The sequence below is a fragment of the Petaurus breviceps genome, unplaced genomic scaffold, assembly GCF_028583685.1.
Source record: "Petaurus breviceps papuanus isolate PSGF00001 unplaced genomic scaffold, PetGlider_PUasm1.0 172, whole genome shotgun sequence".
Lineage (NCBI taxonomy): Eukaryota > Metazoa > Chordata > Mammalia > Diprotodontia > Petauridae > Petaurus > Petaurus breviceps.
The window spans coordinates 2,541,922-2,556,226 of NW_027185755.1; the positions used below are offsets into that span (position 1 = coordinate 2,541,922).

At 47.5% G+C, this 14,305-nt stretch overlaps 1 protein-coding gene across 1 annotated transcript; it reads right to left on the reverse strand.

Moving 5' to 3' along the window:
• Window positions 1–4,530: 4,530 nt before the first annotated feature.
• Window positions 4,531–7,216, reverse strand: MISP3 (MISP family member 3). Its single transcript, XM_069083195.1, has 3 exons — window positions 6,323–7,216; window positions 5,893–5,963; window positions 4,531–5,012 (listed from the first exon to the last, which is right to left on the reverse strand). Exons 1-3 carry the CDS (start codon window positions 7,167–7,169, stop codon window positions 4,968–4,970), a joined length of 963 nt encoding a protein of 320 aa, XP_068939296.1. The 5' UTR covers window positions 7,170–7,216; the 3' UTR covers window positions 4,531–4,967.
• Window positions 7,217–14,305: the final 7,089 nt, after the last annotated feature.

A 14,305-nucleotide genomic window follows, 5' to 3' on the forward strand; every position in this document is an offset into this window, starting at 1 on the left:
AGCGCTCTGAATCGTGGTTCTCCTTTCGCTTCCCGCTCCCCGCCCCCTGCCCCCCTTTCTATCCACGTCTCTTCTGGTTTAGAGGGAGTCCTGAAGTTTAAAAAGTCACAGAGCTGCAAGAGATCTAACCCTAACGATTCCAACCCGAAGCCGGGTATGTATATCCTGCTCTCTAAAATGGTCATCCATCCTCTGCTAAGAGCTCTTCAGTGGTGAAAAATTCATTACCTTTAAAAGCAGCTCCTTCACCTTTTGGACAGTTCTTATAGTTAGGACAGTGTTCTATTATAGGCAAACGATAGTTGATTTCATCAGTATGAGGAACTTCCATTGTGGAAACCCCTCCACCAATGCAAACTTCAACTAGTCTATGATTTACAAAATCTTGGGTGGGGGAGGAGAGGAAACAAGTCCCTGCTATGTGCCAGTCACTGTGCTAAGCCTTTTATCTCCAAGATTCAGAGCTGGAAGGGACCTCACAAGCCATTTTTAGTCCAAACCCTGTATTTTACATCTTTAGAAACTGAAAATTAAAGAGGTCAAGGAAACTTGCCCATGGTTGCCCAGGCAGTAAGCATCAGAGATGAGATTCGAACCCAGATCCTCTGACTCCAGAATTAATGCTGCTTCTTTTATACTAGATTGACTTAGTCAATACAAAGAGTTCCCTGAGATGCTCAGATGTTCAGTGACTTGCACAGGGTCAACAAATCTGCCTAAATCTGCCTCTCTATAACTTCTCCCCTTCATTCCTGGCTCTGCCCTCTAGTTTAGATAAATCTAGTCCCTCTTCCCACGGTCAGCCATTCAGATACCTGAAGACACTTATCCTCTCTCCCCTAAGTCTTCACTTTTACAGGCTAAACATCTGCAATTGTTTCAGCAGAGTCTCTGGTGACCAAGTATGCCAGGTCACCATCTTGGTAGAAGTCCTCCAGACAGTTTTTCAAAGTCCTTCCTCAAATGTGGTACAAATCTTGCTAGTTAAGATCCTGCATTTTGTAACATCTCTTGTGCTGTTCCTCTCCTCTTCTGTTACCATATAACTTTTTGTCTTGTCTTGAGAGCTAGGCCAAGTCCCTTGAGAGCTTCTGTGGATCCCCCACAGTGTCTTACAATAGACTGAAAACAGCAGATGTTTAATGAATATATATTGCTAACTGATGGATGTTCAGTCCAGGCTGAAAGGAGGATAGCATATGGGATTGAAAAGGAGGGCATTCTAAGGGGAAGGAGACAGCAAGAAGAATGATAGGGTCTCTACCTTCTTGGAGATCATCTATGTCATGAATTCCTTTGACAATCTAGTGAAGCCTATATATACCTTCTTTTTTCTTTTTTTTAAGCAATCGGGGTTAAGTAACTTGCTCAAGGTTACATGGCCAGTTATTTCTGGGTGTGGTGCTGAGTATCTGAGGCCAGATTTGATCCAGGTCATCCCGACACTGGAGCCGGTGCTCTTACTCGCTGAGCCACCTGGCCGCCCCTAAGCAATTGGGGTTAAGTAACTTGCTCAAGGTTACACAGCCAGGTGTTTCTGGGTGGGTGCTAAGTGTCTGAGCCCGGGATTCAATCTCCAGGTCTTCTCAACACTGGAGTCGGTGCTCTTACTTGCTGTGCTACCTGGCCGCCCCATATACCCTCTTAGAATAGCATTTTTAAACACACAAAATACATAAGATTACAAAGGAAATTAATTGACATGCACATCATCAAAAATTTTTTTAAGTTCACAAACCATGGGTTAAAAATCTCTAGTAGTAGAGATCCAGAATTTAGATCATTTGAATAGAGGAGACTTCCTAACTATGCAACTGGGCAGTCATTCCATCCATGTCTCACTTTCCTAATTGTAAAATGTGGATAATAATACATCTGGTACCTGCGTCAGAGGGTGGTTATGGAGATCAAAAGACACAAGTGACATAAAGCATTTTACAAACCTTACATCATTCTACAAATGTTAGCTGTTATCATTCTTGATAAGTGCCCTAAGAGGAAAGAAAGCACACCTATCTGGAATGATTTGGGAGGGGCTGAGCTCTAGCTGGCCTTTCCAGACATTCTGTTCCACTTTCACTTCCCCTCTAGAATGGTTTTTGTTCCAGTTAGACTGGAACATACTTCTTCTCTGCCCTCCCCCTTCCACATCATGCTTTGGAACCAGCTCAGCTGTATAATGAGGCAGCTATGTGGCACAGTGGATAGAGTGCCAAGCCTGGAATCAGGAAGACCTGAGTTCAAATCTGACCTTGGACAGTTTCTAGCTGTGTGACCCTGGGCAAGTCACTTAACCTTGTTTGCCTCGGTTTCTTCATCTCTAAAATGAACTGGAGAAGGAACTGGCAAACCTCTTTAGTATCCTTGCCAAGAAAACCCCAAATGAGGTCCCCAGTCAGACATGACTAAACAACAAGAAGTATAATGAGACAGCTCACATCTGGCCACAGACACAAGCTGAGTGGCACAGGGCAAGTCTCTTTACCTTCTGTCTGCCTCAGTTTTCTCAATTGTAAGATGGGAGTGATAATAGTATCTTGGTTGGTGTGAGAACAAAACCAGACTATTTGTAAAGCACTCTGCAAACTGTAAAGTACCAAATAAATGCCAGCACTCCCCCTGTGTTATGGCACACCCTGTCCGTCTCCCATGCCTGGAATGCTCTCTCCTCACCCATTCCATTTATAAGGCTTCCCTTGTTTCAAGGTTCGGCATAGGAGCTACTTCTAAGAAATTCCTTTCTAGATCCCCCTCAGTTATTTATTTCATTATCACATTTATTTAAACTTATTTCCAAGACTTTTAGCCAGAAAGATCTCAGTTCAAATCCAACCTCACATGCTTCCTAGCCTCACATACTTCCTCACTCTAGGCAGTTCCATTAACCTTTCTTGACCTCTGTTTCCTCATCTGGAAAATGGGGGTCGTCTAAGCTTCTTCCTAGCTATTGTATTCTTCTCCCTGTATAATAAGGCAGGGATTATTTTTAGCTCTTGTCTTTGTATCTCCACTACTTAAGGTACTGGCCTTAAGTGCTTAGTATGTGTTTCTGGTCAAATGAATGAATGGATTTGACATTTGAGCTAGGTCTGGAAGCATAGGTAGGATTTCAACAGGTATAGCTAAGGGAAGAGGGCAGACAGAAGAAAGTCTGAGCAAAGATTCAGAGAAGGAAAAGTACTGTTTGTATTCGGGATCTTCACTGAAGCAGCACTCGGCACCTGGGCTGAAAAATCACATCCCTCTCTTCATAGAACTTACAATCCAATGAGTATGGTGTGGGAGGGAGTTAGTATGACATATACACAAATAATTGTTATGAGATAGAATGAGATATGGAGATATCCAAGGAAGGTACTCTAAGGCATTTGATGGAATCAAGATAACATCCAGCTGAAGGATCAAATCCTAGAAAACTTCCAGGAGAAGGTGGCATCTGAGTGGGGTCTTCAAGGTAAAGAATTTCTCTGAACAGAGATGAGGGAAGCACATTGAAGGAATGGACATTGCCCCCACAGAGGTATTATGGGAAGGCAGAGGATACAAAGTTGGGGGAGCAGTTTCATAGTCTGGTATGGATAAAATGGGGGTGGAGGTGGAGGTGGGAAAGAATTTAAAAGCCTTGAGTGCCATGATAAGGAGTTTGTATTTTATCCTGTATGAAGTGAGGAAGTAACTGAAAGTTTTTTTGGTCAAGGGCCTGGCACACTCCTTTCTGGACAAGAGGAAGATTTCTTTTTCAACAGTGGATTAGATAGGAGAGAAGCTGAAAACATGAAGACCAATTCAGAGGCGGTGTGCACAGTGCAGAGATCTGCTAGTTCTGGTTCTGAATCCCTGAGCTAACTACTTAGGGCAAATCACTTAACCTCTCTGGAACTTCTCCTGTAAAAAGATAGGATTCGATTGGCTCTCTAAGTCCCCCATCAGCTCTAAATCCTATGATTCCAAGTTAATAGGTGTATGTGTCTCCCCTCCCACCCCACTCCCTTTCAGTACGAGTTTTTCAAGCGGAGGAAGAAAGGGAAAATCCATTTGAGATCGCACTTCCTACTTTAGGCCACGCGGAGGCAGCATGAGACAAGATCTAGAACCTACAGCAGCAGGGGATGGGGTTGCGCCGCGCCCTGAGCATCCTACAATCCGCGGCGGGGGAGGGATAGAACTCTCAGCGCCTAGCAGCCCAGGAAAGAAGGCTGTGAACTGATCAGTCCCTTCCTCCTCCTCCCACGGCTGTGGTCCCAGGGAACAAGCTGGGCAGGGACAACAGATAAGGAGCTGCCAGCCACCTTCTAAGTAACAAAAGCCAGATTCCAGAGAGCTCCTCCCGTTGCTTTCCCAGACCCCAGCGCTCTCCCCACACCCCGCACCCCACGCCCTGGTTTAGCCAGAAGTAGACCCACCAGAAATGTTTTGGTTCCCTAACAGTTCCTTGCTTTTCTTCTCTCCCTCTCCCTAGGCAGAGTACCACGGTGTCCCTGGGGAAGAAAGAGCCATAGACAAACAACCCTAGGAAAAAGGGGTGTTTATTGATGGCACAGTGAGCAGAGAAAGTTGAGTAGGGTTCCCTCTCCCCCAGACATGTAACAGTCAGAGGTCTGGGTATGGGTTAGCCAGCTTCCCAGAGAGGATAGGGGAGGTAGGCATTCTGTCTCCCTCCTGGATGGGTTAGGGAGTCACAATAGCATTGGGGACAGGATCAGGAGCCCCCAGCCCGAGTTAGTGGGAGGGGGGGGCGTGGTATAACCAATCAGAGCTCCCAGTCCGGGTTAGTGTGTGTGTGTGTGTGTGTGTGTGTGTGTGTGTGTGTGTGTGTGTGACCAATCAAAACTCCCAGTCTGACTTAGTGGAGGAAGTGGAGAGGGGAGTTCGGTAATCAATGCAGGCTCCCTAGTCCAGATTAATGAGGGGGAAGGGACAGGTGAACAGTTAGTTACTCTTCCTGGCTGAGAGCTGCCCGGTGTCGATCAAGATCTTCTTCCCTCGATTAATGGAACACTACCACGATAATCCTATGAAGAAGGGGAAACAACAGAGGGTGATCGAGTCAGGGAGGAGGAGAAACAGAACTGGGCAAAGAAGGGTTGGGTTTCCATTGGAGAGCTGGAAGAGACCTTTCATGGAAGAGGTCATTCAGTAGTACAACTCCATTTCACAGCGAATGAAACAAGCTCCAGACGTGAAGTGACTTGTCCAGGGTCACACAGATAGTGAGTAGAGAGCACAATTGATTGCAAAGCCAGTGCCTTTTGGAGAGCATTTCAGTATCTAGACTTCAGATCTTCTCTAAAATGGGGGATGGGGGAGAGAAGGCTTGAAAACCTCTGAAGTTCCTTCTCTTTTTTTATCTCATGTGTGGGGTACAGAAGGAACAGCATTTGCTCAGGTTTTGAAAGAAACTGGTTTCTTTTCCCATCTTTGACACCTATTAGTTGGATGGCCTTGGACAAATCATTTAACCCTCCTTTCCCTCCCACCCTCACCCTAACTAGGCTTCAGTTTTCTTCTCTGTAAAATGAGAGGGCTGTACTAGATGGCCTCTGTATCTATGATCTTATCCGCCCCCCTTTTTTAGAAGGGAAAACTGAAGCCCAGAGAAGTGTCAAAGAGAAGGGACTAGCCTTAGACTACATGGGATAAGTAGCAAAGCCAGTACTGGAACAAGGGGCTCCAGGCTGTCCTTTCCACCCCACCGAGGATGACATATGACATACAGAGCCTAGGGGAGCAAAGAGCTGGGCCTGAGGTCTCATGAATTTCTTCTCCTTCCTGGAAGGAATGGAGTCTCTTAGAGTGGAGCCTAGGGTTACTGTGGAGGGAGAGAATCTGCTTATGTGAGTGTCCAGTACTTGGAACACAGGTAAATTTCTGAATGTTGAAGACATTTCTCACCTGCTCTAGACCACTCTCAGAATCCCGTCGAGGGGGCCACACCACTGAAAGCTTTCCAGAGGGTGTGCTCTCTGCAAGGAAGGGGGGAAATAAAGTCATGGGGAGCAGCATCTCTTCCGTCCCACGTTGGTGATTTTCCTGTTTTATGGCCTGGAAAAGTTCCTCCTCTTCCACCCCACTCCACCCACCCGCAGCCTGGCGCCCGGGGCCATAGCAGTCCACGCCCTGCTAAATGTACATAGAAGCTGTAGGCCTGCTCTGGTCCTCCCCAACCCCACTCCCTTGGCACGGATTTCCAGTGCTTAGATTCCCTCAGTCCCGTAAAGAGGGACGGGACGGAACGCAGGGAATTGGGGGTCCGAAAGCCTCAGTCTGAGATCTGGCCAGGGAAGCCCAAGAACCTGCGCAGGGGAAAGACCCGGCATCTTACCGGTGAGACTCGGGGTCGGCTCCTTGAACTCTGAAGTCCCATAGATGCTGCGCCTCTGGCGCTGCAGCTCCCGCTCCCTCTGGCGAACTTCTCGGACCTCCTGCTCCAGCAGCGACAACTGGACTCGACGGGTCGTGGCCGGGGTCGTAACGCAGACCGGGGCCAGAGTTGGGACCGCGACCGGGGGCCGAGCAATTGGGGCCGATGCCGAAGCAAGAGCCGGGCTCGGAGAGCTCAAGGCAGCGGCTGAAGGCGGGACCGGGGCACGTGGGGCCGGAGCCGGAGTTAGGGCTAGGTCTGGCGTCTGGGCGACAGCTAGAGCTGGGTTTCGGGCCGGAGCCGTTGCTGGAACGCGAGCAGGTGTAGGAGGCTGAGCTAGAAATGGTGCCCGGAGCCGACTGCGATGCTCCAGAACCACCACGTGGGCGGCGCCACTGGCCTCCGTGAACGAAGGGCCCCGGCCCACGGACTCTGCCCGAGGATGCGCTCCCCCAGCCTCAAAAACCAGCTTGCGCTCGCTCAGCGGCTGCGGCCCCTGGCCGCGCTCCCGGCAGGGCCCCGAGCCCAGGCGCACCAGCGCCTCCTCCCGGTTTGCCTCCCGCGCTATTTCGCGCTGCATCTGGGCGCCTGCCCGGGCGCGCTCCACCTCCCGGGGCAGTCCAGGCCCCGGGCCCGGCAGCAGGCTAAGGATGGGCCGGAGGCGCAACTCCACCAGCTCCCCACCGGCGAAGCTAGGGCTCAAGCCCCGACTCTGTCGCAGGCTCTCCTCGCGCTCCTGGCTCTGACGGATCTCCCGCTCAATTGGGGTTTCTGTGGCAGTCGTGGCGGCCGCGCCCGGGGGCTCCATGCCCAGCTTTGCGCCCGTGTCAGTGGCCAGCCGCGGACTCTGAGGCATTGAGGGCTACTGACCGCCGGCCCCGCCCGACTCTCCCCTCCCGCCCGCCCCTGGCCTCCGGGAACTGCCCCCCCTCGCCCCGGGGGCAGGCCCGGCCCCGCCCCCTGCACCTGCCTGGACCTCGGCCCCGCCCCGTGGGGCCACAGCTGCCCTGAGTGCAACCCTCGAGGCTCTCCCGGGGGACTCTCCCGAGCTTAGTTCTTTGACCTGGGCTGGGCCACGGTCTTCTGCCCCTGCACCCCCGCCGGAATATTGTCTTGGTCAGTGAGGCTGAGCCAGGCGTCAATTCGATTGACATCACCACCCAGACTAGGTTCCTTGATTCTTGTGGCCATGGGCTAGGTGAGGGGCATTCTAGGACGACATTCAAGGATGAGTATTTTAGAATGAAAGGAGCCTTGGGAGAGCTCTCCCCAGGAAACATCGTGGCTGATGCCCCCTGAGTTAGCATTTGACGCTTGTCCACCTCCTCCACACTACCCTAAAAGATCTATATGCTGCTTCTCGGCTTTGTCCTCACATTCTTGCCATTGTCCAATCTGTACCTCCAGGGGGCATTTGGCTCTATGTAGTCGGTATAGGGTCAATCGGAACCTATCGCACAGTCCATGGACCCTCGCTCAGCAATGGGATGGAATCTGCCTCTATCCACCTTACTCTCCCTTGATATTCCGCCTTGTTTCAAATCCTCCTCCTCCCGAGGAATGTGTCACCCCTAGGAAGCCAACCCCAGCCCAGGGACTCTTAAATCCCTGTTCCCCTTACCCTCCCCTCCAGTCGCTGCTGGATTCCCTGCTCACAAACTGAACACTACTTTCAGCATTCTACACCAAGGTACCAACACCCCCCATCCCACAGCCGGGCAGTTTGCTGGCACTTCTTACCCCCACCCCGCGGAGGAACAACTACCCTCAAGCTAGTCTGGTCCTCCCTTGGGGAGAATTCCTGGGCATCTACGATAGCGTGCAGGCCCGTATCTAAGCCAACTCCTCCTGGTTCCTCTATCGATCTAGCAGCTTCTGCTACCTCCTGCTGGAGACCCACGGGGCTTCTGGCAACTGGCATAAAATTTTCAACTTCAATATTCCAGCTACAGAAGCTACTGAGCCCCTTCCTCCACCATAGTGGAAGCACTAGAGAATGAAACATTCTCTTCTCCCCTAGAATCAGTCCTGGGGCAAGTTGGCTGTGGGAGGTTAACTGTAGCCTGAGCAGGGGTGACTTTGGGCCATTTGAGATCCAAGTGTTGAAAGAGGGAAGAAAGTGGGCCTGCCCCAGGCTGTTTGCACAGAATCAGGAGCCTAAGGAAAAAGGAGACTGGAGTGACATCTACTATTCTGCTTTTCTCTGTCTAGTTCTCTACCTGCACCTCTGACCACACCCACCTCTGTCTTATAGCCCATCACTTTCTCTTTCTCGATTTGCATTTTTGTTTCTTTCTCCTCAGTCTTCTTATCTCTCTGCACTTCTATTTGGGTGATTCAATACCCATACGTGTATCTCTGTCGTTCTTTCTTTCTGCTTTTCTCTATCTCCAATTTCAGTTCTTTGTCTCTGCGTTTCTCTTTTTCTATCTCTGTGTCACTGTCTTATGCAAACCTCCCTCCCAACCTGCCAGTTCATGTCTGTCTGCCGCTGCTTCTGTTTCAACTCTATCTCCTTGTATCTCTTCTGCTCTGTCTTTATCTATTACTGCTTTTTAGGATCTCTGACTCTGTCTTTTTTCTATATTTCTCATATCTTTTTATATCTCTGTCTATCTGCCTCTGAAGGAAAGCTATGGCAAATCTGGCCAGCATACTAAAAAGCAGAGACATCACCTTGCCAACAAAGGTCTGTATAGTCAAGGCTATGTTTTTTTTTTCCAGTAGCAATGTATGGCTGTGAGAACCGTACTATAAGGAATGTTGAGTGCCACAGAATTGAGGCTTTCAAAATGCAGTACTGGAGAAGACTTCTGACAGTTTCTTGGACAGTAAGGAGATCAAATCAGTCAATACTTAAAGCAATTAATTCAGTCTATTCACTGAATACTGAAGGCCAAAAGCTGAAGCTGAAGCTTAAATACTTTGGCCACATAATGAGAAGATGGAACTCATTGGAAAAGATGCTAAGGTTAGGAAAGATGGAAGGCCAAAGGAAAAGGGGACAGCAGAGGAGAAGATGGACAGATAATGTCATGGAAACAATGAACACGAACTTGGACAGACTTTGAGAGCTAGTGGAAAATAGAAAAAACACACCGCTATCATGGAGTCATGAAAAATTGGACATGAATGAACGTCAACAATCTGCCTTTGTCCCTCTTTGACTCTCAGTTTGTTTCTGTTTATGTCTTGGTCTCTTTCCTGTTTCTTTGCCTACCTCTATGAGTCTCTGTTTCTGTCTCTATCTCTGTTCTCTTTCTCTCTGTGTCATTCTCTGTTCTCTGTCTCCGTGTTTCTTTCTTGTCTGACTATCTGTCTGCCCTATATGCGAGTCTTTGTTTGATTTATTTTCTTCTTCAGTTAGGTGTCTGTCTCCTATTCTCCTCACACCAAAATTCTTTGGTCCTGAAGTCCTTATCTTTCAGAACCTAGAGGTCCTAGAACCATCTTTCTTTTTTATTTTTATGAATAGGGCAGAAAGCAAAATTTTTTATGTATAGGCAGATGACAGATGAATATCATGGGGATATATCTGGGGATGAGGATGGCACCATAGGGATCCTAGGACCCTATATTTAGGGAGTCTTCTGAGGTCCCTGGAGGGTACCTACATCTCTGTGCCCCCTACCTTCTTTCTACAGATTTTCAATAGCCCTCAACCGCTATCTAGCACCCCAAATGGCAACCCAAAGTAACTGCAGCTCTTTTCTTGTTCAGTAATAAAAGACTTTTTCTCCGAGTCCCAAGAATTGTCTTTTTTTTAAATTTTTTTTATTTTTAAGCAATTGGGGTTAAGTAACTTGCTCAAGGTTACACGGCCAGGTGTTTCTGGGTGGGTGCTAAGTGTCTGAGCCCGGGATTCGATCTCCAGGTCTTCTCAACACTGGAGCCGATGCTCTTACTTGCTGTGCTACCTGGCTGCCCCAAGAATTGTCTTTTCATTAGCCCTTTCATCCAATAAATTTTTATTGTCTTTTCTCCCCAGAACCTTTCTTCTGTTCCCCTCCCCAGACTCACTCTTCTCCCAGCATCCTTCCCCCTTAGATCCTTCCTACAAGCTGCTACTTCCTTGCCTGTCCTTAGTTTGGCAAAAGAGATTGGGACCCAGTTTGAAGCCAGAGGACTTGGCTTCAGTCCCAGCTTTGCCATGTAAATGCTTTATAACTTAGGTGACTCACTTTCCTCCTCTGAGTCTCATTCTCTCCTCTGTAAAATGAATATGATAATTCCTCAAAATGAGTCTCAGTATTTTTGTGAAGAAAGTGTACTAGAAATGGGTGTGATCACCTGTGTGACATTCGGCAGGTCACTTACTCTCTCTGTGACTAATTTTCCTCATCTATAAAATGGCAACATTTGACTAAATGATCTCAAGTTCTCTTCTAATGCTAAATCCTATGTCTCTAAATCCCATTCCTTTCACACAACAGCCCTTTAAATACTTCAAGTCAGCTCTCATGACCCTTCTAGATCATCTGTCCTCCAGGCCAAACATCCCCAATTCTTTCAACTGATCCCTTTACAAGCTGGTCATCCTAACCTTCTGGGCACCCCCAATTTGTTCCTTTTCCTTCCTAAAACAGGGAGCCCAGAAATAAGCAAAATAGTCCAGACACAATAGCGCACTGGAACCTGCCTTAAAGGGTCCATGCTTTTAGACCTATGCTCACTCTGAACACATTACCAAAACTCAAACCCAAATGAGATGGAGAGAAATCACACAGTCTTATACAGGAGGGGAGATGGGGGTGTGCGGAACCTACAAGGATTGGATACAGTGGAGTGTGAGCATTTACGCCTCAGAAATCAGCAGCTTCTACAAACGGACTTTATATGTTGCTTTGTTAATTCTCCAGACTTAAGAAATTAATTTTAAAAATGTTAATAAGGCAGATTGAATTTAAAAGCGTCATGTATGCTTCTTTCCCCCAGAGAGCTCGTTGTGAAACATTTTACCAGCACACCATTGCATAGAAAGAACAAATTTAATTCCTGCATTTTCTCAAATCTATGCTCTTCTTCCTCCCTCTCTTGTTTAACAACTTCAGGTCCTTCTCGGTGTCTGTCAGTCAGCCAACAAGCATTTATTAAGTACCTACTAGGAGCCAGGAATGGGGTATTTGAGGAGGTACCTCTGGTGTAAGGGCTTGTTAAGCTTTTTTGGGGGTTGCTCATCCACCTCTGGTGTCCAACTGATTCACCCAGCTCTCATCTGTGGCTCCAAGAAGATGTAGCACGAACAGCAGTCACACCCTGCCTTGGCCGATGACTAAGCCAGGTAGAGGGTAACCTAAAGGTTTCAAACCCATTGGTGAGTTAAGGGGATGCCTACTCCATGTAAAGACTTCCCCCACAGAAACAACTTGTTTGAATGGTCCATGAAGGCAGCTGCAGCAACTGCTATGGAGTGCTTAGAACCTGGTCAGATATTGAAGACACCAAGGTCATCCCTTGCATCCCAAGCCACCACCAATCCTCTTAACTTTGGTCTTGCTACTGGACTTTGATGGCTCTGGAAGAAAATGAGGCTGATAACTTTGTGCAACTCCGACTCACTTAAATCCTATTCATTTGCAAGTCAAGACATCTCCCTGCATTTACCATTTTACCACAACATTGTGATGTCATTGGTGCTCTTCAAAATATGAAAGATGAAGGGCAGCTAGGTGGCACAGTGAATCGAGAACCAGCTCTGGAATCAGGAGGACCTGAGCTAAAAACTGGCCTCAGACACTTAGTACAAAACTAGCCACGTGACCTTGGGCAAGTCACTTAACCCCAATTGCCCTACCTTGCCCCCTCCAAAAAGCAAAGAAAGAAAGAAAGAAAAAGAAAGGAAGGAAAGAAGAAAGTAAAGAAGGAAGGAAGGAACAAATGAACGAACGAAGGAAGAAAAATATGGAAGATGAACAATAACTATGTTCCAGGCACTCTGCTAAGTACAGCGCTACTCAGCCCCTCCCCCACTACCACTAGCACCTTCAAGCAGCCTTCCCCAATTACTCTCCCCTCCACCCAGAGATATTTCTTTTCTCTGAATTACTGTAGCCTGGACTGTCTGCTGACCATTTAAAAATTTGGGGTATTAAATTTGGAGATCCAAATTTGGAGGCTCTCAGGTATGATCTAGTCCAACCATCCCATTTCCACAGATTACTGCAAACTTAAACCCAGAGGAGAGAAGTGACCTTCCCAAGCTCACATAGGTAATAAGAAAGAGAGTCAGGGTTTAAACTTGGATCCTCTGACCAAATCAAGTCCTCTTTCCATTACCTCACAGGGATCCCACAGTGCCTGGTATGGCTAATAACCTAGTCTGCAGTGTATGCCTCCTCTCCTTAGCCAGAGATGAGGGACCTTGAAGGGCAGGGCTCCAGGCTTTTAGATCCTCAGTAACTAGCACATCATATCTAGAATGAATGAATGAAAGAAATGGGGTGAGGGTGGGACTGCTGGAGTTGGTGAGGAGGTCACAGATGAGGATACTGAGACCCAGAAAGGGACAGTGACTTGCCCAAGGTCACACAGGTATTAAATAATAATAGCTCATAATTCTTTTTTTTTTTTTTTTTGCTTTTTGGAGGGCAATTGGGGTTAAGTGACTTGCCCAAGGTCACATGGCTAGTTTTTGTGTTAAGTGTCTGAGGCGGGATCAGAACTCAGGTCCTCCTGACTCCAGGGCTGGTGCTCTATTCACTGCACCACCTAGCTGCCCCTATAGCTCATAATTCTATTGCAATAACAATAGCAATAATTCTATTGCACCTTAAGTTTGGAGTTTATTTTTGTCCCAGACTCTGATTTAATTGATCTGAGGAGGTCCCTATTAGGAAAATCTTCCAATAACAACAAGAAGAAAAACAGATATTTAGATAGCACTTACTATGTGCCAGGCATTGTGCTAAGTAATTTACAAGTATTGTTTCATTTTGATCCTCACAACAGCTCTGGGAGGTAAGTACTATTATTATTCCCATTTTACAGATGAGGAACCTCAGGTAAACAGAGGTTAAACACTTGCCCAGGGTCACACAGCCAGAAAGTATCTGAGGCAGGATTTGAACCAGTGTAGATCAGATGGGCCACTGCTCTAACAATTTAGTCTTAGAGAGTAATATGGGGCCCCCAAAGGAGTCAAATAAGCCAGCATGTGTCACAGAGAGCTGCTGAACTCTTCTTCCTGACTCTGAGGTCAGTTGCTACCCATGACACAATGTTGTCTCTCAGATTTCAAGTTTTCCAGGTCTCTTTCCTCACTACCACTTTTAGAGGTGGGCAGTACCAATGCTTTCATCCCCATTTTATAGATAAGGAAATTGAGACTGAGAGACTCAATGGGACTTGTCCATGGTCATGCAGTGATCAAGAAACAGAGTCAGAAGTCAAATCCAGGTCTTTTGACTCTCAGTCCTTTCCTCTACTCCACACTGACTCACAACCCTCAAAAGTTTGGCAGAAACATATGGAGAAGTAAGTTCCATTCCCCTCTAACTGTCCCCTTCTACTCCTCTAGTCTGGAACTAGGAGTCCCCCAGGGACTGGTCTTCAGGATTCCCACACTAATCCAACCCACCCTAACTTTCCTCTCTACCCTGCTCCAGAGCTCAAGAAGAAGGAAGGACCTGCCTGGAAATGAGAGAGCTGGCAAGGGACCTGTGGCTGTGGTTAGAGCACTTCTACTACTACCACCACCTCCACAACCACTACTATTACTACTACCACCACTACTACTACTACTAGTACTACCACCACCAGAACCACAACTACTATTACAACTACGACTACCACTACTATCACTATGACTACTACCGTGTTTCCCCAATAATAAGACCTATCCCGAAAATAAGCCCTCCCCTTACTGTGTAAGATTCCTCTAAAATAAGCCCTCCCCCGAAAATAAGCCCTATTGAGATTGCTACTGTAGTGAAGATGATCCCCTGC

What these genes read in the sequence shown, in the direction of transcription:
- MISP3 (XM_069083195.1), bottom strand. Translation starts at nt 7,169, where the DNA reads ATGGAGCCCCCGGGCGCGGCCGCCACGACTGCCACAGAAACCCCAATT. An exon ending in GCCGACCCCGAGTCTCACCG is followed by an intron (nt 5,964 to 6,322) that starts GTAAGATGCCGG and finishes CCTTCCTTGCAG; the next exon opens with AGAGCACACCCTCTGGAAAG. An exon ending in CTGAGAGTGGTCTAGAGCAG is followed by an intron (nt 5,013 to 5,892) that starts GTGAGAAATGTC and finishes CCTTCTTCATAG; the next exon opens with GATTATCGTGGTAGTGTTCC.